The sequence below is a fragment of the Chamaea fasciata genome, unplaced genomic scaffold, assembly GCF_029207755.1.
Source record: "Chamaea fasciata isolate MVZ Bird 193981 ecotype frontalis unplaced genomic scaffold, bChaFas1.0.hap1 SCAF_6, whole genome shotgun sequence".
In the NCBI taxonomy this organism is placed as follows: Eukaryota; Metazoa; Chordata; class Aves; order Passeriformes; family Sylviidae; genus Chamaea; species Chamaea fasciata.
In genome coordinates, this window is record NW_027094091.1 from 58140766 (window position 1) to 58165494 (window position 24729).

The following is a 24729-nucleotide window of genomic DNA, read 5'->3' on the forward strand; positions in this document are numbered from 1 at the left end:
AGATGTAGAAATAGTGTCATTAACGATGTTGCAATTTTGTTATAACCTGGCTTCCAGTTCGTGGGGCTTTAGTTTTCAGTATTGACTGCAGAGCAAAACACTTTTTTTTGTTTCTGTCATTCAACACCATATGGTTTTGTTCTCCTTCCTCCACTTGCTACTTCCAATCAGCTGTGCATCTCTGCTTTTTTGTGGGAAAAGGAAAAAAAAAAAGACCAAAAAACCTGTTACTAGGTCCATCAGCCCTCCAGGTGTGGAGGAAGGGAAAGAATTGACTAAGACAGCCTAGTTACTTTATTTTAGGTAAAAAAAGAAATGTTACTATCCTTCAATAATTCTTACATTGAATTGTTTTGAGACCATTTCTACCCTTATTTACCTTGTACAATTGCATTTTCAACCAGTCTCCCTGAACAGAAATGTTTTACTCCCACAGTGGATGTCAGCCAAATAAATAGAAGGATTATCTGAAGAACCTCTGTTTCTGCATCTCTTGGGAATATACTGGTGCAGAGGGACAAGTGAGAGAGGTTTCTCCGTTTACAGTTAATTGTTCAGGTTGTTCTCACTACAGGCCATCAGTTTTTTGTTTGGTTTGGGGTTTTTTTCCCCTCACGCTAATGGCAGCCTGAGCTGTTTTTTGCATACGTAGGGGGCTGAAGAACCTTGGGGAGAAATTCAGGGTGTGGCAGAAATGAAAAGAGAAGCTGTTGAGGCAAAGGGCAGGTGATTTTTAGGCTACTGGTGTTCACCACTTTTGTTGGATTTCTGCCATAGAAGATCCTTTGTGTCTGCATCTTGTGCACAAAACCTTGGTCCAGAAATTATCTGTCTGTCTTCTTTTTTGCATATGTTGCCTCAAGCTCTGCTGCTCATTTTTTCCTTTAAATAATGTGAAAGCGGGGGTCTTCCCTCGACAGCATAAGCTAGAGGAAGAGGGATTTGCAGAATAGCTGTGAAGTTAGTCCTGAGCTGCATGGGTTGGCTTGGTTGCAGTAAATGTGTTTTTCAACTGCTGATGAGCTTGGGGATGTGTTGAAAGAAAAGGAAACTAATTTTTGTCTCCATTTCTTAGATTTGCAGGAATTTGGGAAGTATCAGGGTCTATTCCTTATGATTTCTACATCTTCCCAACCTCTCCACTTTCAAAATGCAAAATGTGTATTTAATTGCCATGTTTTGCGGTTTTGAGAGAAGAGAGGCATGGGAAGGAATGGTGACAGATAGTGACCACCTCAGTTCAGGTTATTTTCTGAGAAGCTATGATTCTCTTTTACCTGTTCTTTATACTGCCCAAACTCTGTGTGACAATGATAAGTAGTGTGGCGTCAGGTTGTGTTTGCTTATGTGTGGAATTTATGAATAGCCTTTAAAACGCCCAAGTTCCAAAATCCTAATTTTGCCTCTTTTTTTGTTTGGTTTTTTTTGGGTTTTGTTTGTTTGTTTGTTCTTGTTTTGTTGTGGTTTTGGTTTTTGTTTTAATATTTAGGAACAGAGGATGATTTTGGAGGACTTGTTTCAGCTAATCTTATTCTGCTACGGAACAGGCTTTTGGATATCCTTCTGAAACTTCTCTATACATCTAAAGAAAAGACAACTGTTAATTTGCAGTAAGTACAATAATCCCTTGAGGCAGAGAAAGGATGTAATTTTTTATCTCAAGGGGAAGAATTATACAGCCTCCATTCAATTCACTAGTTGAGTTGCATCATTTTATAGGAGCTGTTGAATGGCTTATTCAGATGTCACTGAACTACTCTCAGGTGTGCTAGTAGAAATGGGATACATGATTAATTTTGTTATTTTCTCTTAACTTCATGCATGGCTATAGAAAAAATATAGTCAAAATTTTTCTCTTGTCAAAGAGAAAACCTTCATTTTTAGAGAACTGGTATAGTCGGCTTCAGTAGGAGTTATCACTAAGATTATCGACTCTAGAATGCCCCTTAAAATTTCAAAATGCCCTTCTGAATACTCCCAAGCAACTCTTCCCTTAATAAAAACAAAGAAAGAAGCAACCCTTCTTCATTTTTTCATACCAGTTCATTTGGAAAACTTTTTGTTCACAAGAAGATTTCAGTTCAGAATTCCATATTTGTTATCAAAAGCACCAATTGGAGAAATCTCATGCAATGGAATTAGTCCCAGGAGCTGTATTTAGTCTTTCCTTTCTTCTAAAAAAAATGCACATTGGCTGTTTCTTTTAACAGGAGTTGATAAGTGATAGTTCTTGTTTGTAGCAAACTTAACTAAGATTTTTCTTCTAAAGTTTGCCCTGCAGTGGAGGCCACCGATTTTTGCTGTCTAGAAGGAAACTAAATGCTGTAAAATGTGACTTTTCTTTTTTCCTCACTTCGCTTAGGGCTTGTGAAGAACTGGTCAAGACCCTGGGTTTTGATTGGATTATGATGTTTATGGAAGAACATCTGCATTCCACCACAGTCACGGCAGCCATGCGAATTCTCGTGGTCCTGTTGAGCAATCAGTCCATCCTTATCAAGTTTAAGGAGGGTCTCAGTGGAGGAGGCTGGCTGGATCAGACTGATTCTGTCCTGACCAATAAGATTGGTACTGTGCTAGGTAGGCATCTCAGCCCCTTGGGGCTCAGGGGTTCCTGGGAGCACTTGTGCTGGGCTGTTGAGCTGTGGGTTATTGTGTGGATGCTGTCTGGCTGAGGCCTTTCTCTTACTCTTGTCTGTGCTGCCATCAGATGCTTCTGCACTTGATTTTTCTTAAAAGCAAGAGTTAAGATTTCCTGGGCAAAAGAGAGTGGCTTGACAGAGCTGCCCTTGGCTGACATGACACAGATGTCATTGTAGTTCAGCTTTGGCTGATCTGCATGAAGCCTTTGTAGCTAATTGGTTTTTTCTCTAACCATCAAGGTAAGGTTAAGTGTGTCCCGTGGACAGGCATGGCTGAGCTACATGCAAAGGGAGCACAGAGCAGCACCTTATGCACAGAACTAATAGAGATTCAGTAGAGTTTACTTGTTCACTTTTAATAGGGCATTGTGCAGTGTTGTATCTGAGCTGCTTTGACTAGTGAATACTGTGTCCATCAGATTTACCAGTTTGGATTTTTTCTGTCTTGGAAATTTCTGCATTCACAGTATCATCTCAGCATGCCTTTTCCTTTCCCTCTGCTGCATTCTTGTGTACGCAAGAACACTTTCTATTAAAGACTTTTTTTTCTGATTCTTAAATCCTCAGTTACCTAGGTTATCAGACCTCTCAATTACCCCTTGTGACCTGGAATTGTTTAAGGAATGTGTATATGACTTTAGTGCTACAGGACTCATTTTGAGCATCTCTGAGCTGTCTGAAATGTATCTCCAAATGTTTAAAATAATGTTTGTCAGCTCTTTAGAGAGAGATGTAGTGGCAATTTCCCACTGACCTGTTTTTTTTCCCCAGTCAAAATAAAGTAGCTTTTCAGGTGAACGTCTGTTCAGGCCCTGGTGCAAATTCATTGACATTTAATGAGGGTCTTTCATGAGCCTCAGTAGCCTTTAGATCAGAGCAGTGTTATCAATAGTACTTTTAACTTCATTGTTGTTCCTAAAATAACTGTTCAAGGAGCCACCTGTCTGTGTTGCAGCAGTTCATGATCTGTTACTGCACTAAAAGTTTTTCTGAATTGGTCTACTATAAGGAAGTAATTGAAGCATTGTTGAATTGATCTTCCTTCAGGAAGAGGGCTCTTCCTGAAATGAAAATACCAAAAAACATAAAAAATATTTCTTTCTGCTTTGTATCTTTGATAGATTTCAAATACAGTATCTTGTTATTTTTTGCTTGGAGAAAACTCTTTTTGCTGTTTCTCACAATATATCAGTCAGGATATTCAGCTACGAGCATAGGATGGTTCTCTGCATTGCCAGTAAATTGGGAGGATTAAGGAAAATAGGTTTTCAGAAGCTGTAAAACACATGTAAATATTTATCGTTAAAGTAAAAAGCATCTGTTGTTTGGCTCATTCTGATTGAGGTTCTGTATTTTATTTAAGAAACAATTTTGCATATGCATTTCCCTTGCATGGGTTGTGCTTTAAAAACTTAAAAGCCATTGGCATTTTAGGGAATAGACTATTCTTTATTTAGTATGTACTTTAAATGTCTAATAGCATAAATGTTTTCTTCAGTCACAAAATCTAAGTGAGATTTTGATTTACAATTACATTTGAAAGCATTTTTTGAGTGTCTCTATTTTTCCTGTTACAGTATCACTTTAATTGAATCCAAGCTAGACTGTGGTGAAAAAGATATTTTTAAACTTGAGTGTCATAACCTGATAGTGACAGATTATCTAATTTTTGTACAGTGTGATTTTTAATAAATCATGACATACTGGCTCCATGATTTCTCGTGAAACTAAGTACAATGCATTTTTGTTGAAGGTTAGTGATGGAATTTCTGCAACCATGTAGCGCAGATTTCAGTAGTCTGATTTCTGATAGATGTTTTCTGCTAAAAAAGTCAATTTCTGGTGGAAAGTGTATCTGTATTTGAGCCTCAGAAAAACCACCTGACCTCTGGCAGTGTCAGAACACTGGCTCACAGTGCTGATGTGGAGACTGAACTGTCTTCCTGCCTCTTTTCTTGCTTGAAAATGAGTGCTTCTGCCACCTGGGTGTATTATTTTATTTTTTTTTCTTTAAGTACGAAGTTGAAATACGTAGGTAGAAGCACAGTCACAAAAGGTGGTTCTGGCAGCACTTAAATAAAATAAGATGATTTAATGCTCTACTACCAGCTGAATAATCTTTAACAAAATATCTGAAATAAGATGCCCCGAGACACAAATTAGCTGCCCGTAGACTTAAATCTACCGTGGGTTGCTGCTTCATTATCTGTAACTGAGATTAAGGTGATAGTTCACTCTCAGCCAGCAAAATATCTATTTTCAGAGATATTTTTTGGGTGTTTTAAAAGTCAGAAATTTTGGGCACGGCCAGAAAATGGATCTGTGTGTATAAGCAGTTGTCTTAAGCAGTCTGTACGGAGCAGTGTTGTCTATGTGGTACTGGGAAGTAGTAATTTCCTTTGTTTTTTAAATTGTTTAAAAAAATGAGACCTCTGATGCCGAATGGTGTCATGTGTGTGTGATAGTCTGTATGCTGACATTTGCTTTTTACAGCATTACTTTCTGAGGAGGTCCCCTTTGAATCTCACCAGGTGAGCAGAAAGGGTCCTCACAGGTTATTGTTGTCCCTCTTAACGTTGCTGGCTTTGTGTCTTGTTATCTCTCGTAGGGTTCAATGTCGGCCGGAGCGCCGGCGGCAGATCGACGGTGCGGGAGATTAACCGGGACGCTTGTCACTTCCCGGGCTTCCCCGTCCTGCAGTCCCTTCTCCCAAAGCACACTAATGTGCCTGCACTCTATTTCCTCCTCATGGCCCTTTTCCTGCAGCAGCCAGTCACTGAACTGCCTGAAAACCTGCAGGTCAGTGCACCTGTCATCAGCAGCCAGTGTAATCAGGGTGCCAAGGTAGGGATTATCCAGTAAGATGTGAATGCAATTCTATTTGTCGTGAAAGAAAATGATGGATTAACCAGGCCCTCTCCTTCTTCCCTGCAGCTGACCCACAGTCATGATGTGGTGTTTAGTGCTAAGCTCTTTGGGGTGGGAGTATGTAGAAGCCAGCCTGCTATGGTTTAGCTGTCGCTGGTGTCACTCTGGTCCATTTTGGGGTCAAATGAGAAGCAGATCCCTAGTTCAAGCTGGCATGCTGTGGGCATTAAAGGGAACATGATCTTTTGCTTTCTTTCTTTGGTTGTGAGGTGGGGTTTTTGTGGTTTGTTTTTTTTTTTTTTTTAAGGAGTGGGCAGTTGCTGTGTTAAAGAGAGTTCACGGGTTACAGGCAGAACAGGTTGCTTTTATTTCAGAAAATCTCTATGGTTTTATAGGTAGACAATCCAGTTGTTGCTGAAAAAGATTGGTTGTTCTTATTCTGAATGGGTTATTTTGGGCTTTTTTGAAGTAAGTGAGTAGATACTATATGACCTACCACGGTCCTAGGAAACACCAGGGTTGTGCTTTATGAAGAAAAGCCACACACATTCCAGATAGACAAGGTGCCTATTTAGAATGGGTGCAGTGCTGACATTTATTTATCAGTGGGAACTGAGAAGTAAAACTTTCAAACCAGAAGGTGCCTCTGCCTTCTTTTCTCAGGAGGAATTCTTGACAGGACATTTAGCACTCTGTTACCATGGGTAGAGGGATGAAACTCACTCCTCTGCCCTACAGCATTGAAGTATGACACTGTTAAACTGAAACTAAATTCAACTACTTGGTAGCACTCTTAATGTTAGAGGTGGATACTTGGTCCCTATTTATTTTTAATTGATTTAATTATTTAGACTTACTGGAAAATGCAACTTGATTTGTTTGTGTTATTGGTATCTTTTTTTTGCTGTGGGGATGCCATGTGGATTTTACTGCTGGATGTGAGTCATTTAAGTTGATTGTGCAGCATGTGTGCTAACAATTCTTTTGTTTCAAAACACTTATATTCTTTATGAGAAATGAGAACTATGTGAGAAGATAAGAGCTGCAGTTTCATTAGCTCATGGTTGAAAGGAATTTTCTTCGGTGACATATGACCTTCATATGAAGTTTGGTGATAAAGTTTGAAGGATGTAAAACAACTAATTTTTTATCTACTGCCAAATGACTGTATTGTATCTGTAATAAAAAGCAGTATACAGTTGCACAGAAGAAAGGGATTATTTCATGTATTTTCTTCTCTTTCACCTCTTACAGTTTGATTTAGACTCCATCTGGACATTCATATTTGGAGTTCCTGCCTCCTGTGGCACTGTTACCTCCTCAATACACAGTGTTTGCACAGAAGCTGCCTTCTTGTTACTGGGAATGCTGAGGAGCATGCTGAATTCTGTAAGCATTAAAAATTTTGCTTGTATTTCAGTATACTGTGTTGAGTTTCCACATGGTCAAAAGCCAAATTAGAAAGGTCAACGCTTTGTTATAGTATCATGACAAAATTAGCTGTGAGTTAGGCTCGTAATACTTGGGTGAAAATTATAACTTCCTTGAGTTTTTCTATGTTACTTTTTTCCAGTATCTGTAGAAATATTAGTAGCCACAGAACTCTCTCTGCTTTTTCACAAAAAAAGCTGAGCTTTCTGTTTAGCTCCAGTTAAAACAAAACAAGAAAGCAGAAGGAGACAGTGTCCTTGGCAGGGATAATTGAATTTCTTTCCCAGTTAACATCATGGGAGAATGTTTGAGACTCTGTATCCCATATGCTCAGAGCTATGTGAGTTGCAGATTTCTTTCGTGAACCTTCCTCATGCAGAGAAGTCCCTGACTATGAATAGCCCCATGCCAGAGGAAATGAATTTACTGCCAGAGAAATGTCATCTTCTCATCTTTGAGTCTAATGTCAAGAGTAGGGAAAGTTGGTTTCTCAGCAGGAAAATGTTGTATTTCCTTGAAGCCAGAATGTGTTATCTGCTGAAAATTGCCTCCTGAAGTGCTTGAAAAGCAGCACCTGTTTGGTTGTCACCTGTTGGGTCGTCATGTGTATGCCATGTGCTCTATTGCTTGCATGTTTCTCCCAAGGTAACATGTCCAGAAGCATCTTGTGGACAATTGTACCTGCTGCAGTACCTGTTCCTGTTGTCACATGTTCTGTCTCTGCTGGTGACCCATCATGGTGTTTGGTCCTCACCTGTTTGGATACACTTGAGACATGGTTAGAGACATGTGCTGTGTCTTGTGTGCTGTCACCAGACATGTTCAGCTGTGTCATCACATTTTGGGTTGGCTCCAGTCTGGTCATGTTTGCCAGTATTTCTGAGTCATTACATGATAGGGCACACATTTTAGTGATGTGCTGTAAAATGCAGTTAGCCACCTGTCTGAGATGTGCCTGAAAGCCTGCTCGTCCTTTCTGATGTATTCTTGGATTGGTGCTGTCTGTGCTAATCTGATGTTTGTTTCTCAACCCAGCCCTGGCAGTCAGAGGAGGAAGGCTCTTGGCTTCGGGAGTACCCAGTCACCCTGATGCAGTTCTTCCGGTATTTGTATCACAATGTACCCGACCTCATTTCCTTGTGGATGAGTCCAGAGTTCCTGTGTGCGCTGGCAGCAACAGTGTTTCCTTTCAACATCCGACCTTACTCTGAGATGGTAGGAAATCCAGCTACTTGCCTGTTCTATTTTTCACATGAGTGTCACTTTTGAGGATTTATCGCTTACCCATCGTACCAAGATAAAGCTCTACTCACCTTGCACAAGAGATCATCGTGAGGGCTGAGCTGGCTGTTTTGTGCTTGGGTTGTGGAACTGAGAGAAGAGTGTGTCAAACTACAGGGCGGTTGTTGTGCAGGGACTCCAAAAGCAGCATTTTAGGGGCAGCAGTTTGCTTCTTTTCTGGTGGATGATTATATTCAATTGTATGAAAAATGTTAGCTCAGATTTACAAAAGCAAACTAGACTGAGTCAGCTCTCAGCTCTGGAGGATGTCATGAAACCTAAAACCTCTTTTTCCTCACACTTCCCATTTCTTGTTTTGTGGCTTAACCACAAAACAGTGTTCTTCTATTTCCTGAAACTACTGAGTTCAAGCCAGGCGAGGGTGTGAATTCAGCTTTGCTTGCATTGCTGCCTGAAGTTTTCTTTGAGCTTAGTGTCATTTGCAAATGATACTATTTCTAGAGTATGAATGGCAAGGGAAAAAATAGATATTGTTAGCCAACATCTTAAAGTAATTCTGTTAAGAACATGGGAAGATAATTAGTCTAGAGGTTACCAAATGCTAGAACTATGGAGAGTATGATAAAAAACTTCAGGAGATAATTACTGGGGGTCTGCTATTATTTTTGTTGTCAATAAAAGCAGGAGACCAATTTTTAACAGTGCCTGCTGGTGTCTCATAAACACATGGGGTTTTTTTTCCTTTTTTTGTTGAATTTGTGTTTAAAGTAGATTCTAGAAGCTTGCTCTCTCAAAAAGAAAGTGCCACTTACAAACTGGTAATGCTGATTTGGCATTCACCTGTACAGAGTTTTTAGAGGAGCCTTCTGTCTCTGAGCAGGCTTTAACTACTAGATCCCTTGAAGTTCTGTGTAGCTGCCTGGGAACTTGAGCTCTTTGCTGTTTGAGGGTGCTCCTCACTCCAAATTAGTTTACTCCTCTGCCCAATTGTGTAGTACTAATCAATGCCTGGTGAAATAGCTGAATCACAGACAGATTTCTGCAACAAAACATAATTAAATTCAGCCATGAGAAAATATTCTTAACTTTTTAAAAGGTCTTTCAGCTTTTCTGAGATTGCTATTAAAAACAGAAAGAATACATATTTGGCCTTCTCTTAATTTCTTGAGAACACTTTCCTGCTAAAGCAGACCAAATGTTCAAAACATTTGGTTACTTGACACGTAAGCTGGTGATGCAAGAGGCCTGTTGAGGGAAATCATATTGTCTCCTCTTTCATTTAAAGAAGGGAGTTGCATAAAAAGAGTCAGTCTTCTGCATTTGACAGCTTTCATTACTGTTTGTGCTTTTGTTACAGTCCTCTTTAAGAGCTAGCCTTTCAAAGGTTTCTGTTCATCAGAAATGGGAAAGCTGTGGAGACCCTTTTTTTTTTTCTTCTTCTTCTTTTAGAGATTTTTGGGAAACCGGCTTACCCATAACTGCACTCTGATGAAGGTATTGTATTAAAAGAAAAAAAAAAGGCTCAGTTCCTTTTTTGTTTTATGTTATGTAAGCTTGATGGCCTTTTTTAGTTGGCTTCTGTCTTGATTTTATTTTAACTGCTTTAGTTAATAACTTTTTCAAAAATTTTTCTTTTTTCTTTTTTCTTTTTTTTTTTTTTTTTTTTGCAATGAGAACATTTATTTTTGCCAAGTATCTAGAAATCACCCAAGTAATTCTGTTGGCCAGGGAGCATGAAATGTAACTCATGCCAGATCATTGTTTGCCTTGGGAATCCAAAACTGGATGTTTCCATATTGGGGAACTGATCCTGAACACCATAATTTTCTAAAAAGGCTTCTTAAGAAGCAAAGTGTGAAGTGAAATGCCCTTATAAAGACAAGCGAAGAACAGAGAAGTGAAGAAACTGCCATTAATTAGCTGATCTCTACAGTTTTAACTTGCTGGTTTTTACAGGTCACTGATCTCGATGATGAAGTTGGGTCCCCAGCTGAAGAGTTTAAAGCCTTTGCAGCTGATTCTGGCATGAACAGGAGCCAGTCAGAATACTGCAATGTGGGCACCAAGACCTACCTGACCAACCACCCTGCCAAGAAGTTTGTGTTCGACTTCATGCGTGTGATGATCATTGATAACTTATGTCTCACACCTGCCAGCAAACAGACTCCACTGGTGGACCTTCTGCTGGAGGTAGAGTTTCTTTGGGCTTTGTGTTTTGGTTTGGTTTTGTTATTTGAGCTTAGTTGTGACACCTTATTTCCCTAAATTTTTTTTTTCTATTGCCTTACAAAATTAGGCTAGTGATGACCTGAGATTCAGTGAATTGTCTTGAAATAAGAGTGGGGAAAAAAAAAAAAAACACTCGTGTTTCATAAAGAGTAGTTTGTTCACTTTTCTTTAATGGCTTGGAAAACCAGCATGAGAAGTTGTAGCTATCCTCAAGGTTTATTTTTGTGGAGTCTGATACAGTGGTTTAACACCTTTCCAACCATGACATCTATATTGACATTGTTCAAAATATAAAACGCCTGCAGAAATATTAGGGTTTCTGTTCTGTTCGTATTAGATAAAAAGAAATTGTGCCCATAGATGGTGCCTGTTAGATAAAAAGACATATGGAGCCATATACTATAAAATCTCACAGAATAACTGTTGTCCTTCTGTAAATCAACTTCTGAAGTTCATGACTCTTGAAAAAAGCATTGTCCTGCTAATGGTGAGGCAGGGAGGTGAGGAGTTTAGTTACTATTTAACTACCTACACCTTCAGACAGTACATTTTGAAATGTTCACTTCACATCACTTCTCATTCTCCTTGACCTACCTGTTAGTTACCTCATCTTACATGTTGCTGAGTCTCCCTGATTTTTTTTGAAAGCTGCAGGAATTTTGGACCATGCTTGCATGCTGGTGTATTTCCTAACAAATTTCCTGGGGCAGTTAAGCACCTCTTTGCCGTCACAAAGCAAAACCAAATGAAATGTCAGAAGATGTCAGTTATCCACAGACACTGGGAGGCATATTTGAGACCATGTTCAAGTGGCTGCAGTTCTTTACAGCTCTTTTAACTTGTTATCACTTGTCAGTGCTACTGGGCCCTTAGCATAAATAGGATTGGGTGGATACACACTGCTAAGCTTACTGTTATTTCTCTTTCTACAACCAGAACATTTGGTCCATCCCGTTTACTCTTTGTTTACTAAAGGAGGTGACTTATGTCAGCTGACGAGATCACAGGCTGGCCATATGTTTATAGTGGAGAGTTTCATGCATATTTTCAGAATGTGTTCTATTCCAGTTCCTATTATGGCAGAAGATAAATTTCCTGGATTTAAACAGGAATAATACCTATCTGCAAGACTGCATGCAGCCAATGTATACTTGACATGCATGCTTACATTTTTTGATAAAGCCAAAACTATACTTGAGACAGAAAGTTAAGAGAAAAAAAAAAAGTTCATGGGAGCTGAGAGAAAAGGAAATCACCTAGAACACCCTCCCTCTTTTTAGCTCAGAGATATTAATTATCCTAATATTTTAATACCTTTTTTTAGGCTTCTCCTGAAAGATCAACACGAACACAGCAGAAAGAGTTTCAGACGTATGTTCTGGATGGAGTGATGGACCACCTACTTGCAGCTGATGTTTTATTGGGTAATATAGCAAAGTTTAATAATCAATCTGTTGATTTGGACACCAGGTTTTGATTCTGTGACTTTTCCTTCTTTGATATTCTGTTTTGTTGCAACCTGATCATCTTAATTTTTTTTTTCTCCTGCCCTTTCCTTTCCTTTATTGTGTAAATGGTGTTGGTGTGCTTACATGTTCCCTCCCTACCTTGATTGTGCCAAAGCTGTAAAATGGGTTATTTATAAAAGCTACCTGTCTTAGGGGGTCCAGTTACATTTCATGGTGACTTGCTGGACTTCCCAGGAGCTCTTGGGCTGCTCTGCCTCCATCCCAGGTGCAATGAGGGACTGGATGCATTTCTGTTCAAACTTGCTTGTAAGACTCCCCATTTCTTGCCACAGCAGTAATTTGTCTTCCTGTGGGTGCAGTGCATTAATAAAATAAATCCAGAATAATGTTTTAAAAATCCAGAATCATTTTTTAAAAGATAAAGTAAAAGTCCAGAACCATGGTTACTTACATCAAAGGGAAAGTCCAATTGTAGGGAAGCCATGAGATTTTAGCTTTCATTGACTCTTTCTCTTTTATGGAAGTCTGGGAAGCATAACCTAATGTGAATGTATTGATGCAGATGGGGTTTTTTGATAAATGTAGAAAACTTTGGGGTTTCTTGTTACCTAGGTGAAGATGCATCTCTGCCTATAACGAGTGGAGGAAGCTACCAAGTGCTGGTGAACAATGTGTTTTATTTTACACAGCGTGTGGTAGATAAGCTTTGGCAGGGCATGTTCAACAAAGAATCCAAGCTTCTTGTGGACTTCATAATCCAGCTCATTGCACAGGTAACAGGGCTGTTGTACTACCCTGCCTGAAAAACCATTTTTGCAGGTTATATTGAAATGCATGGAGTGATGTCACTAAACAGTCTGCGTGTTGGGGTCAGCACAGAAATATGCTTTTCTTTCTCAGGCTCACTCTCTCTTTACTGAGCTTTCTTAGCACATCTTTCTGTGAAGAGCAATTGAGTAAGAATTGCTCTCAGATCACATTATTTTTTAGAAATCCCCCCAAATAAACAATGAAATATGCCTCTCATTAATTTTGAGAAGTTCCTTAAATTCACCTTGATGTTTTTGGGAAGCTTCCTCACACACTTTTATTGGAGATTGGAGATTTTAATGGGTTTTAGAAATCAGCAGCATCTTTATAGATGTTAAAATTCTAAGTGTTTAATCATTAATGTCATTTCAGTTCTTGAAATTCATGGAATTGACACTTACAGTAAAATGCCAGTTTTGGGAAATGAGCTTGGGTCAATTCAAGGGGAGATTGTGTGCCAGTAAAATGAGTTGCTGCTAATTCTGATCTTGTGTTTTTTTTACTTCCCATCAGTCAAAAAGAAGATCTCAGGGACTCTCTCTGGATGCCATTTATCACTGCCTGAACAGAACCATCCTGTATCAGTTCTCAAGAGCGCACAAAACTGTTCCTCAGCAAGTGGCTCTCCTTGATTCCCTAAGGGTCCTTACTGTGAACAGAAACTTAATTTTGGGACCTGGAAATCATGATCAGGAGTTCATCAGCTGCCTAGCTCACTGCTTGATTAATCTGCACGTGGGAAGGTAAATATTTTAGGCAGAAGTGCATTCTAGAACCAGGACTGGGAAATACTAAAATGACCTCTTTTTTTTACTCACCTTGCAAATAAGTCAGCAAATTTTGGAGGCCTGTTAATAGTTTTCCAGCCAGTGAATTGCAAGCAAGCTTAAGAGTTTCATTTTGAGACAAAATTAGGTTTGAAGATCCTGAAAATAAGAGAACATTTTTACCCTTTTTGCAGAGGTATTTTAAATACTGACAAATGTGTTTATCCAGCTATTTTGTTGTTAACCTTTTATAAATCAAAATGTTTTAAAGATAGAAGGAAACACTGGTGCTAGGTAATTAATAGTCAGAGGGTCCTGTCACTGGACTTGCTGTCTGTTGAATCATTTCATACAAGTTCAGTATCTTGGTGTATTTCTTCTGTATAGCATTGAGTAAGGCCAGTCATGCATTAAATCAGGTGTCTGTGACAAATGCAGTAGACACCCACTTTCCTGCATTGCCGCAAATGCCAGCCTGGCATTTTCATTTGTTCTTTCCAAGAGGATGCACAACTTGTGTTTTATCCAAAGACACTTGGCAACAGTCATCAAACCCCAGTGTTCTCCATTTCTGGCCTTGTCTGTTCTGTGTTTTGTGTTTCTTCAAATATCGCCATCTTCCTCTAGTGACACCAGTATCCATGTCACATCATCTCTTCATAAACCTTCAGTTCAACTTTTGACTATGGATTGTCAGGTTGTCAAATGGACAGAAGTGAAGATGCTTTGCAGTAGTAGTGTGTATTAATCTTTGTGAATCTGGTACACAGTCAAATGCTTTATCTTGGCTTGGGTTTTTGTGTCTTTTTATTCTGATGGTTGTTAATCTATTGTGTATTTGTAGCAATGTTGATGGGTTTGGATTGGAAGCAGAAGCCAGGATGACAACTTGGCACATCATGATCCCCTCTGATATAGAACCAGATGGAGTCTACAATCAAGATGTCAGTGAAGGTAATCTGAGAATGACAAAGCCACAGATGCCACATGATGCCACTTCTGTATTATCATCACTAGTCTTTTACCCCAGTGACTTGGGGCAGGGGGTTGTGGTGCGTGTGTGTGTTACCCAGCTACTCTCTGCAGGGGTGTGAGGGAGCTGTGTGTGTACAAAAATATATTAAAAATAGATGAAAATAATCTTGAAAATACCAAAATAGACACAATGAGGATAAATTACTGTTTTGTTAAAATAGTAAGAGCTCTTCATTGTTTTCTGGACATGCTCCAGAATTAGAAATACAGTTTTATAGGCACTGTTTTAAATGCAATAGAAGTGGCTTATTTTAAGATAAGAAATATATGGTATAAACTATACAATTGCTACTTTGTGTCATGCTTACAATCTTTCACTCGAGGGAAGTTTATGAACTAGCTGTGGAAGAAAGTATGCAGTGATTCTTAAATGTGTGTGTTTAATATTTATGCAGGGACTTAGGCACGCTTTTTATGTAAAAATGCTGAAGCATAATATATGTATAGAACTATATATATTTATAGACACAGACTCCTATAAATTTTTTTCAATCTCATTTTGTTAATAAATGGATGTGGGAGATGAATCACAACTAATCAAAGACAGTGCTTTAAATTCACAGAGAAAAAACTGCCAACATCAATTGTTTGGTGCTTTGTTTGATGCTTTCTGATGTAATGGCAAAAAAAGGCACTCTGGCCAAAGGCATTTCACACATCGTGCAGGGGGGAAGAAACTACAGTGTAATCACAGAAATTATTCATTTCACTACTGTAAAAATACCAATTCTATGAGCACCGTAGAGAGCTTGCTGTTTGTGATCTTGTACTTATGCAGGTCGCCAGCTTCTTTTAAAAGCCATAAATAGAGTGTGGACAGAGCTGATCCACAGTAAAAAACAGGTTTTGGAAGACGTTTTCAAGGTGACACTGCCTGTCAATGATCGTGGCCAAGTGGATATAACTGTTGCCAGACCTTTCATTGAGGAAGCAAGTTTAAAGTGTTGGCAAAATCATTTGGGTAAGTCCTGACTGAGGATTTGTCTGTCCTGAAGGGTGGATTTCCTCAGAATGAGCTGTATGCATTGGATGCTTTAATACAGGCTTAACTTCTTTGTAGCTGTAGATACTCTATTAACTGGCACTGTGTAACACAGAATCCTTCAGAAACTGGACCATAAACAGGATATTCTTACACTCCAGCGCACAGAGCCCTCTGTAAGTCAGCAAATAGCATTTTGTGGGTTACAGTGGTAGAGGCATTTAGCCCTTCACCATGAACTCTTGCACTGGGGTGACCTCTGTTACCATTTCCAGGATTAGATGTGCTAGCCAGGCAGGGGGATCCTCTTGAGCATGTCTGGGTGCAGCCTGCAAACTCTTGGTCTGGTGATGAGAGGGGAAATGGGTAGCTGAGCAGTCCTTCTCTAGCAGCGGTGATGCTGTGGCCAGTTCTTGGCTGGGAAATCTGTTCAGCATGGGAAGTAGTTCTGCAGGAAAAGGACCTGGGAATCCTGGTGGATAAGTTAGCTCTGCATCCATGTAATAAAGATCAACTGATACTTGACTGAATTAGCAAGAGTTTAGACAGCAGAAATTATGATTCCATAGATGTGACTCATTTGATGGTTTCGCAGTTCTGAAATAATTGAGGCTAATCTGGATGTACAGAAAACATGTTTGGAAACCTGGAATACTTATTTTTGCAGTCTCTGTATTTCTCTGTGTTCCTGGCTGATGTTTGCTCAGGTGTCCAGTATCTCCCTGATGGGCAGTATATTTGCAGAAATAGTTGGAGTAGAGCTACACTCTCGTTCTATCTAAAAAAAAAAGTATAATGGGCGAGGGGGAAGAAACCTCTAAAAAGTGCTCCCAACACTTTGTTTTTCAGCTCATGAGAAAAAATGCATCAGTAGAGGAGAGGCTTTGGTTCCAACCACACAGTCCAAACTTTCACGAGTCAGCAGTGGATTTGGCCTCTCTAAACTGACTGGTTCCAGGAGAAACCGCAAGGAGAGTGGGCTGAGTAAACACAACCTCTCTACACAGGTAATTTCTGTCAAGTAATAACATCCAGTCTGAAATCCAGCAATGTATGTTCAGGGTTTGTGGTAAATATCCCAAGGTGGGGAATCTTGCGGTGTGTGAAGTATTATCTTGTGCTTGGTTTTCTTTGCCTTTTTTGACTATCCAGACTGGGCTTCTTGCTTCTGTGTGTCCTAATTTAGTAGGTCCATCTGCATGTCTATAACATTAAGCCGAGAGTTAACCCTTCATTGTTGGTGAGAGACTGCTCAACTGCTTCTGGTTCATGACTCTGGTAATCTGGGTCTTAAGTCCAGTTTGCCATACTGCACTGAAATGGAAGCTGTCAAAGATGTTGGTCCTTTTTTCCATCCTGCCCTCAGGATGGAAAGAGGGGTTTGAAAGTTTTGTGGGAAAATATGTCGTTAGTTCTCTTTCTGTGCTGAAAATTAGTAGGTGGCTTTGAGAAATTAATGAATTCTCAGTGCTCTCAGTCCTTTTCCTGGTGAGCAGGCATACAATGAAAGGGAAAGGGAAGAACTTTACAAGCAGAGCTGACAGGAACTGTTCATGCTTGTGTCAGGAGAGGATGCGATAAGTGAAAACAGAGATACCATGCAACAAAGTGAGGAGGGATGAATGTCTTGAGGATTTCCAGCAAACTAGGCAACATCCACAAAATATTACTTAAAAGGAAGAAGGGAAAAGTCTTTCTCAGTGCCAGTCTTTGGCTGTTTAGGAATGTTCCAAATGTTTATTTTAAAGAACTATTCTTTGTGAGCAAGTTTAGCACAGTATTCATAGGCTTTTCATTCAAACAGACTCTTGTTTATGAAGTGTTATTCTGTCTGTCACCTTGTTTTTGTCTTAGGAAATTTCCCAGTGGATGTTTACTCACATTGCAGTGGTTCGGGACCTGGTTGATATGCAGTATAAAGAATACCAGGAGGTATGGATGGCTTGCAGTCTTAATTACCTGACACTGATGCTTTGGCCTGTTAGGTTATACCAATGCTGTTTCTCAGTATGAGGCTTGTGAAATACTGAGTTCTCAAAGGTGTAGTGCTTGGATGTTTACATACAGTTGTTATTTTTAAATGCAATCAAATGAACGAATGAGGAAACTCATTTTGACCTGGTTGTAGATGAAAACTCTTGTAGCAATGTCACGTGTTAAATCTGAAATTTTTTAAAGAAGCCTAAATTCCTTAAAAGCGTGAAGAAAACCAAAGCAGGGAACAAAAAGAGAGAGACTGGAAATACACTGTCTTCCTAAAGCGTTGTAGAAAAACGAAGAGGACATGTAGAGAAGCATTGTGTCTAAATAGTAACACAAAGAAAATGTTATGGTATCATGCAGTGATAGAAAGTGGCTGGTTTGTGCCTTCCAGAATGAAATTGTTCCACCCTGTGGTGTCTGCCAAACATTCCCAAAGACATTTGGTTCAAACTAGCTGAGCTACATGCTATAAATCTTAAGAAATAACTTCTGAGAAACAGGTCATTCAAAGCAATTTATTAAAAAAAACCCACCAAACTTTTCTTTGTTGAACTTCTGTCTCCTGCGCAAATAAAGACAGGAAGCCCTCCAAAGCAATTTCTGGTTTCATTCTTAAAATCATATTTCAAATTCCCTGCACTTACACATCTGTGTGTTCAGCGCCAGCAGAACGCGCTGAAGTACGTGACGGAGGAGTGGTCCCAGATCGAGTACGAGCTGCTGCGGGAGCGGGGGCTCTGGGGGCCCCCCATCGGCTCCCACCTGGACAAGTGGATGCTGGAGATGACGGAGGGGCCCTGCAGGATGAGGAAAAAGATGGTGCGCAATGACATGTTTTATACTCAGTATCCCTACATGCCCGAGGCTGAGCAGGAAACAAACTTGCTGGTAAGCATTCAGGAGTTTGGGATGGGTGATTGTAGGCGCTGTTGCAAAATGTTTTGGGGGGTTTTTTGTAGTTTTTTCTTAAGAAATGTGTTTTTCTCTATTGGTATGACCTGGTATTCTGTCTGTCTGCCTGTTCCTAAATGGTTGGTAAAGTCCAGTTGTTCTTCGTGGTATATTTAGGGAATGGACTGAATCACTTGGCTCAAAACCGAGCAAACTTGAAGAGATTACAGCATAAAGGGTGCTGAGTGATCCTGCCAGCCAACAGCACAGGCATCTTCACAAGCCTCCAGAGACTGAAATTACTGTAACTCTGTGAGGTTGTGTCTAGGTTCCTGGCCCTAATGTAGATAATGTGGAAAACAGTAATCTAAAAAAAAAAAGGCTACAGGCCTTGGTTTGGGTGCACTTGGGAAATGTACTATTATCAATCCATGAAGAGGAAAGTGGGCTGTGTAGCAGAAATGTGTGTGGCCTTTGAAAGCTTAGCAGTTAGTGCCTGTTAATTTTAGAACACTGTTTTCAATAAATGAAGCAGTCTTTGTGTCTTTTTAGGCATGCATGAATTCATGCAAGATTTTTTTTCCCTCAAATTATGCCTGAGTGTCAAAGTACTTTACAAAGGAGAGAAAACATAGAAGTCAGTCTGAAACTATTAGATATTTTTGCCTGCTTGTGGTCTGACACACAGTAGCTGTAGTGACAGTCTAATTCACATGAGGTAGAGAACATGCCAACATAGATTCTTCTCAAAAGTGTTCTTTCTCTGATGCTTATGTAATTGATGCCCTGTTTCCAGTCTGACTTCTCAAGCAGACTTCCTGAGACATCTGATGATACCATTCCTCAAAAGGTAAAGAAACAAGTACACTGACCGAAAGAATGTAAAATAAATACAACTTCTCCTTGCATGTTAGGCAGTCTTAACAAGGCTTCTACGTTTGGCTTTCAACTCGCTCTTTCAGTAAATAATTCCAGACCTAAGGGTTTTTTCAGTAATCACATTAGAAGATGTTGCTGTGCTGTCCTCAATCTTCACCTAATAAAACTTTCTGTAGACCTTCCCTTCTTTGCTGCACACTAACAGGCTGTGTTGGGCTGTGCTACCACTGTTCTCACTGTGTGGAGTGTTGTGGCTTTGGGACCTGAAACTACTGGTCAGTGGAACACGTTTAGTAATGGGCAACACATCACTTGGAAGCACCTACTGGGGAAGTGTTTCCTTTTAAGAGAGGATCTGGGGAGCATTTTTCCTCCTTTTTGGCCATAATGGGCTTTAAAAGGCTGACTTTTGTTAAAGCCCATATTAATTTTGTCTCAGCTGGCTCTTCTCTGTTTTGCTATTAATAAAATGCGCACATTTGCTTAGAAAATATGCATCCTGTCTTGGAAAGAGCAGACACGCTTGGAAGTGGCTTCTCTGCAAGCATTTCAGTATTATGCCTCTCTCTGTTAATTGGAGTCTCAGTCTTGCCCATCACTAAGTACAGTGTGTACTGTGCATTCACTCATTTTGAATTACATTCAACAATAAACTAATTCGTATAAATGCAAGTAATTCTATTACACAGAATATCTAATGTAAATTGTTCCTGTTTTCCTTTCTTCACCTTAGCGGTGCTATAAAGGATTTCTCTTTGTCGGTTATGTAGAAGTTATTTCCACAAATGTTTTAAGCATTTTTAAGTGGCAATTTTGTGCCGATAAGGGGTGAAGACTTGGTTAAGCATAAGAGATCAAATTACATCACAGTGCCTTGAATTTTTGATTTTTGGGGGCAGCCAATTTGACCTGAATAATAAATTTCTGTGTTGCTGATCTTAGTATTTTTATCATCCCAACATCAACTTGTGATAAAGTCAGTTTGATTTCTATTCTGAATGTTGCTTCCTTAATTAAGTGAGGAATGTAAGAATTACCCTGTGATGGGGGTTGGGACAGACAAAGCGGAAGGAAACACAACACACAAAAAAAAATCCCAGACCCAAACAACAAATGCTGAAGAGAGCAAAAACCGCCCCACCTAAAAAAAAAACCCCAAAAAACACAAACACCACACAAAGGTACAAACACTGCTCAAAGAATTACTTCAGCTATGTGCGTATTCTCATGCCAGTCTTCTACCATAAGCCATGAGAAACTAAAAAGCGGGGCAACTGAATTAATGAAGAATTTTGAATTTTAAAGCCAATCCCTGGGTGCTTTTAGTTCATACCAGCTTCCACATCGCTGTGTTTTCTTGAGGCAATTTTTTATTATTATTGCCTAACAAAGAAGTCAGCTGGCTAACGAATAAACTGCATATGTCAGTAGGGAGTAAAAAGATGATGAAGTGGCCTTCTGAGCAATCAGTCTTAAGCACAACAATCCCAGCCTTTTATGACAGTTCAGAACATACTGGCTACACTTACTCCCCATGATGTAGTTTTACCTGCAGGCTTTTCTGCAACCCCATTATTGCTTGAGTGGCTCTATAGGTCCTTGCAAACTAGGCAACAAATCAGATCTCCCGAGGAGTCTCTGTTCCTGTCTGTGTCGGTGTATGAGCGCGCGCAAAACACTCGATGGGCATGCACTGTGCTGCACACCCTGCTCCTGAAACACCTTCACTGAGGGGCTGAGTGAGGATTTGGCTGACCAAGTGATTTCTTGCATTATTCCCAAGAAACCTGCTCGCTACCGGAGGGCCATCAGTTACGACAGCAAGGAGTACTACATGCGCTTGGCGTCCGGAAACCCCGCGGTCTTCCAGGACGCCATAGAGGAGAACACGGTGGGGGAGACAACTCAGCAGGAGCCAGAGCACGGGGAGGACACTATTGCAAGAGTCAAAGGTTAGATGGTTTGCTTTGTCACCTTCTCAGGTATTTGCATGAAGACAAGCATAAGTCCTGCAGGACTCTTGTTTTAGCATTGGGTCAGTAATTTGAAAGATTATAGGTTTTGAGAAGTCAATTTTTTGTTATTGGTCTTTGTTCTTTTCCAGGCCTGGTGAAGCCTCCCCTGAAACGATCTCGCTCTGCTCCTGATGGAGGAGATGATGAGAACCAGGACCAGTCACAGGATCAAATTGTTGAGGGAAGTTCGATTGATGAAGAGGAGAAGACTGACAATACAACTTTGCTTCGACTTCTTGAAGAAGGAGAGAAGGTACTGTGTGTTTCAAACACACTAAAAACTTAAAGCATTGGAATTTCTTCATTATGTGTCCTAAGCCTGAATACCTTCCTTGATCTGTATATTTCATCAGTTTCGTCCTTAAAATGTGTATTTTGTGTGCCTGACCCTAAAATTAAAATGCTGTACTGGAAACTTTTTTTTCTTTTTTTCTTCTTTCTTTCTTTCTTTTTTTCTGTTTTTTTAACCTTCTGCCTGCAAGGGAAAAATAGTCCTGAAATAAAGGCTATGAGCTATCCCATGCTTGGTTTGTTGTCCTGTCAACTTAATGATCAGAATAGAAAATAAACATTGAAAATATAAGTGCTGAACTTGGCACACTGTTCCTAATTAATTGTTGCCTTCATTAGAATGAGAAACCTTGAAAAGTAGTATTTTATCCCCAAGATCGGTGTTGATTTACCATGCTGCGTATTTGGTATTTCAGACTTTGTCCATTTGAAGTATACCATTAAATAGCATTGTGATCATGGTTGAGTAGGCTGCAGGTTCTAAAATACATTCAGGTAGCATCGTGCAAGTGGATAAACTGGTAAATAGATGCATTTATATCATGCCAAGGAGGCTTTATCCAGCCTCCTCCCTGATTACTAGTCACTGGCAGCAGGTCTGATTAAAGGAGCGACTGACAGGAGTTTTGCTGTATGTACAAATGCTAAAGCAGTGTCTGGGTCTTGTTCTAACAGAGCAGTAGTCTGAGCCTGTGCTCCTTACCCAGCTTTCCCTAAGCATCTGCTTTTCTTCCCAGATCCAGCACATGTACCGCTGTGCTCGGGTTCAGGGCCTGGACACCAGCGAGGGGCTGCTTCTCTTTGGGAAAGAGCACTTCTACGTCATCGATGGGTTCACCATGACAGCCACCAGGGAGATACGGGACATCGAGACACTGCCGCCAAAGTGAGTGCATTCACAGGGGGTCTCCTTGATCCTCACAAGCTGAACAAGGAGTACTCGGTGAGGTTTTGAGGAGTCAGCTCCAAGATAACGTAAGATGCAGGAAGACCTTAGGTGCTGAGCAATTTGTAGTATGGTATATTGGGAAAACAGCTGTTTCTGTAACTGGACTCTCATATGAATTAATCGGATAATTCTTTTAATTCCTCCTCTTTTTAATCACTTCTGTCTTGCCTGTTTACGTTCCTTTACAGGATGCATGAGCCAATCATACCTAGGGGAGCAAGGCAAGGTCCAAGTCAACTCAAAAGAACTTGCAGCATTTTTGCATATGAAGATATCAAGGAGGTTCATAAAAGGAGATACCTTTTGCAGGTAACTTGGACACCTTATTTGGATGGGGGAGGTATATTTGGAGTGTTTTGATGATGTAATTTTTAAAAATGAAAATCAGTACATAACTGATGAGTATTTGGAAAGTGAAGCTATTGACTGTGTTGAAATTGAAGCGTTTGGGTTGGGCATCCTTGTTATAACTTACTCAGGTTTAGTTTATTGGGGGTGTCAGTGTCATGGTCCAAAAATAAAACATTTGGTTGCACTAAGCAAAGTCTCCTTTACCATAATTTGGTGCCACATGTAGCATGATTAAACTGGTCTGTGCCTGACCTTCAGAGGTGACAAGAAAAAAAGTTAGTGTTGACATGGACTTGTCCTCTTTGTTTTCAGCCAATTGCGATTGAAGTTTTCTCAGGAGATGGACGGAACTATCTTCTAGCTTTCCAGAAAGGAGTTAGAAACAAAGTTTATCAAAGGTATTGTAAAAGAAATTAGAACATTTCACGTGAATGTTTGCAAATACCTGTGTGGAGGCTTTTTTGGTGCCTGCTAGCACCTTACTGCTGCAGGAAAGAGCCACTAGAAGGCACTACATGCCTTCAGTGAGAAGAGGCTCCTGTGATTTTATTGGAGATGTTGTGGAGCTGGTCAAAAGGAAGTCTGTAACTGTACTAAATGCATGCTGCTTCTCAGGACAGAAACACTAATCATAATCTTTTAACTGCTGCTGCAGGTTTTTGGCTGTGGTGCCATCTCTGACTGACAGCTCGGAGTCGGTGTCTGGGCAGAGACCAAACACCAGCGTAGAGCAAGGGTAGGTGGTTCTGTTCCTCACAGCCTCTGTGGCTCATCAGTTTCCAAGAAATGATGCTTGCATTGATGTCAGGATTGTCTGCAGAATTTCAGAATTCATGTTAGCAGTATACAGATACATTCTGAAAGGAATTGGAGTGCTGAAGCCATCAGATTTATCCAAGTTGTTAAAAATATTTTACTCATCAGCCGCCACTTGCACTGAATTGCATAATTAACATGCTTAATTTTTACAGTGTGTTTTTAGAATTCTAAGAAAAGGTACCGCTAGAGCAAAAAGGAACAGAGACATGTTCTTCTAATTGTTGCAATTTATAACTTTTCATCTTGAAATTTTGGGTTGTCTTGTAACCCAGCTCTTACTGCCAAGTCAAAAAATTCACTTTCTTCTTCCCGCTAGGTCTGGCTTGCTTAGCACTTTAGTGGGAGAAAAATCTGTTACTCAAAGATGGGAAGTAAGTATGAAAATGTTGCAGTTTTTTGTATCAAATTCCACATTTTGTAGTGATACATAAATAATCAGTACACATAAGTTGCATCCTCTTATTCTAACAGGTGGGACGTACTGTTATAGAAAGTGTATCTCAGCATTTAATTTTTATTATTTCATGATACCATCATCAAATAGGAAATGGTTCTACTGTTGAAAATGCAGGGGGAGAGCTGTAGTAAAAGTAGAGCGAGCATTGCAATATTGAAGTAAGTTTCTAAGTTTGGGGAGGGCTGCGCGTAGACAGTGGCAGGTTGACATTTGATTGTTGTGAAGTGAAAACTTTACTGTGCTGTTATCTGTCTTCCTTAAGAGAGGAGAAATCAGTAACTTCCAGTACCTGATGCACTTAAACACTCTGGCTGGCAGATCATATAACGACCTCATGCAGTACCCTGTCTTTCCCTGGATCCTTGCAGACTATGACTCAGAGGTAAATGAAACATCTTGTCAGCCTTGTTAGTAATTTTTTATAAGTAGGAGGCTGCTGTTTTATTCGTCCCACTTCCCAACAGGGAGGGTATTAGAGAATCTTGGCTCTGCTGATTTTACAGATGTTGTTGGTCTGTGCACAGGTGAGGGCTGGGATCCAGAGAGACATTTGCCCCTCTGCCTTGCAGCAGTTCCTGTAAATGTCTGCATTAGCTTTAAACTGAGTATCCTGAGGTAT

At 40.0% G+C, this 24729-nt stretch overlaps 1 protein-coding gene across 8 annotated transcripts in view; it reads left to right on the forward strand.

Annotated features, from left to right (window-relative positions):
• Nucleotides 1-24729, forward strand: part of WDFY3 (WD repeat and FYVE domain containing 3) — a 151818-nt gene that overhangs the window by 109582 nt on the left and 17507 nt on the right. For 3 of the 8 annotated variants that reach the window (XM_066186492.1, XM_066186485.1, XM_066186489.1), the window contains 24 exons: nucleotides 1490-1610; nucleotides 2363-2580; nucleotides 5251-5486; nucleotides 6765-6899; nucleotides 7977-8156; nucleotides 9633-9677; nucleotides 10140-10373; nucleotides 11737-11836; nucleotides 12494-12654; nucleotides 13205-13434; nucleotides 14303-14412; nucleotides 15272-15454; nucleotides 16325-16482; nucleotides 17330-17407; nucleotides 18119-18346; nucleotides 19146-19199; nucleotides 21012-21180; nucleotides 21333-21496; nucleotides 22272-22420; nucleotides 22672-22792; nucleotides 23147-23232; nucleotides 23490-23570; nucleotides 23970-24024; nucleotides 24373-24492. In XM_066186492.1, the coding sequence (XP_066042589.1) occupies nucleotides 1490-1610; nucleotides 2363-2580; nucleotides 5251-5486; nucleotides 6765-6899; nucleotides 7977-8156; nucleotides 9633-9677; nucleotides 10140-10373; nucleotides 11737-11836; nucleotides 12494-12654; nucleotides 13205-13434; nucleotides 14303-14412; nucleotides 15272-15454; nucleotides 16325-16482; nucleotides 17330-17407; nucleotides 18119-18346; nucleotides 19146-19199; nucleotides 21012-21180; nucleotides 21333-21496; nucleotides 22272-22420; nucleotides 22672-22792; nucleotides 23147-23232; nucleotides 23490-23570; nucleotides 23970-24024; nucleotides 24373-24492 (3416 nt within the window). The remainder of the gene's footprint in view (nucleotides 1-1489; nucleotides 1611-2362; nucleotides 2581-5250; nucleotides 5487-6764; nucleotides 6900-7976; nucleotides 8157-9632; nucleotides 9678-10139; nucleotides 10374-11736; nucleotides 11837-12493; nucleotides 12655-13204; nucleotides 13435-14302; nucleotides 14413-15271; nucleotides 15455-16324; nucleotides 16483-17329; nucleotides 17408-18118; nucleotides 18347-19145; nucleotides 19200-21011; nucleotides 21181-21332; nucleotides 21497-22271; nucleotides 22421-22671; nucleotides 22793-23146; nucleotides 23233-23489; nucleotides 23571-23969; nucleotides 24025-24372; nucleotides 24493-24729) is intronic. The other 5 variants (XM_066186486.1, XM_066186491.1, XM_066186487.1 and 2 more) reach the window with 4 other exon arrangements.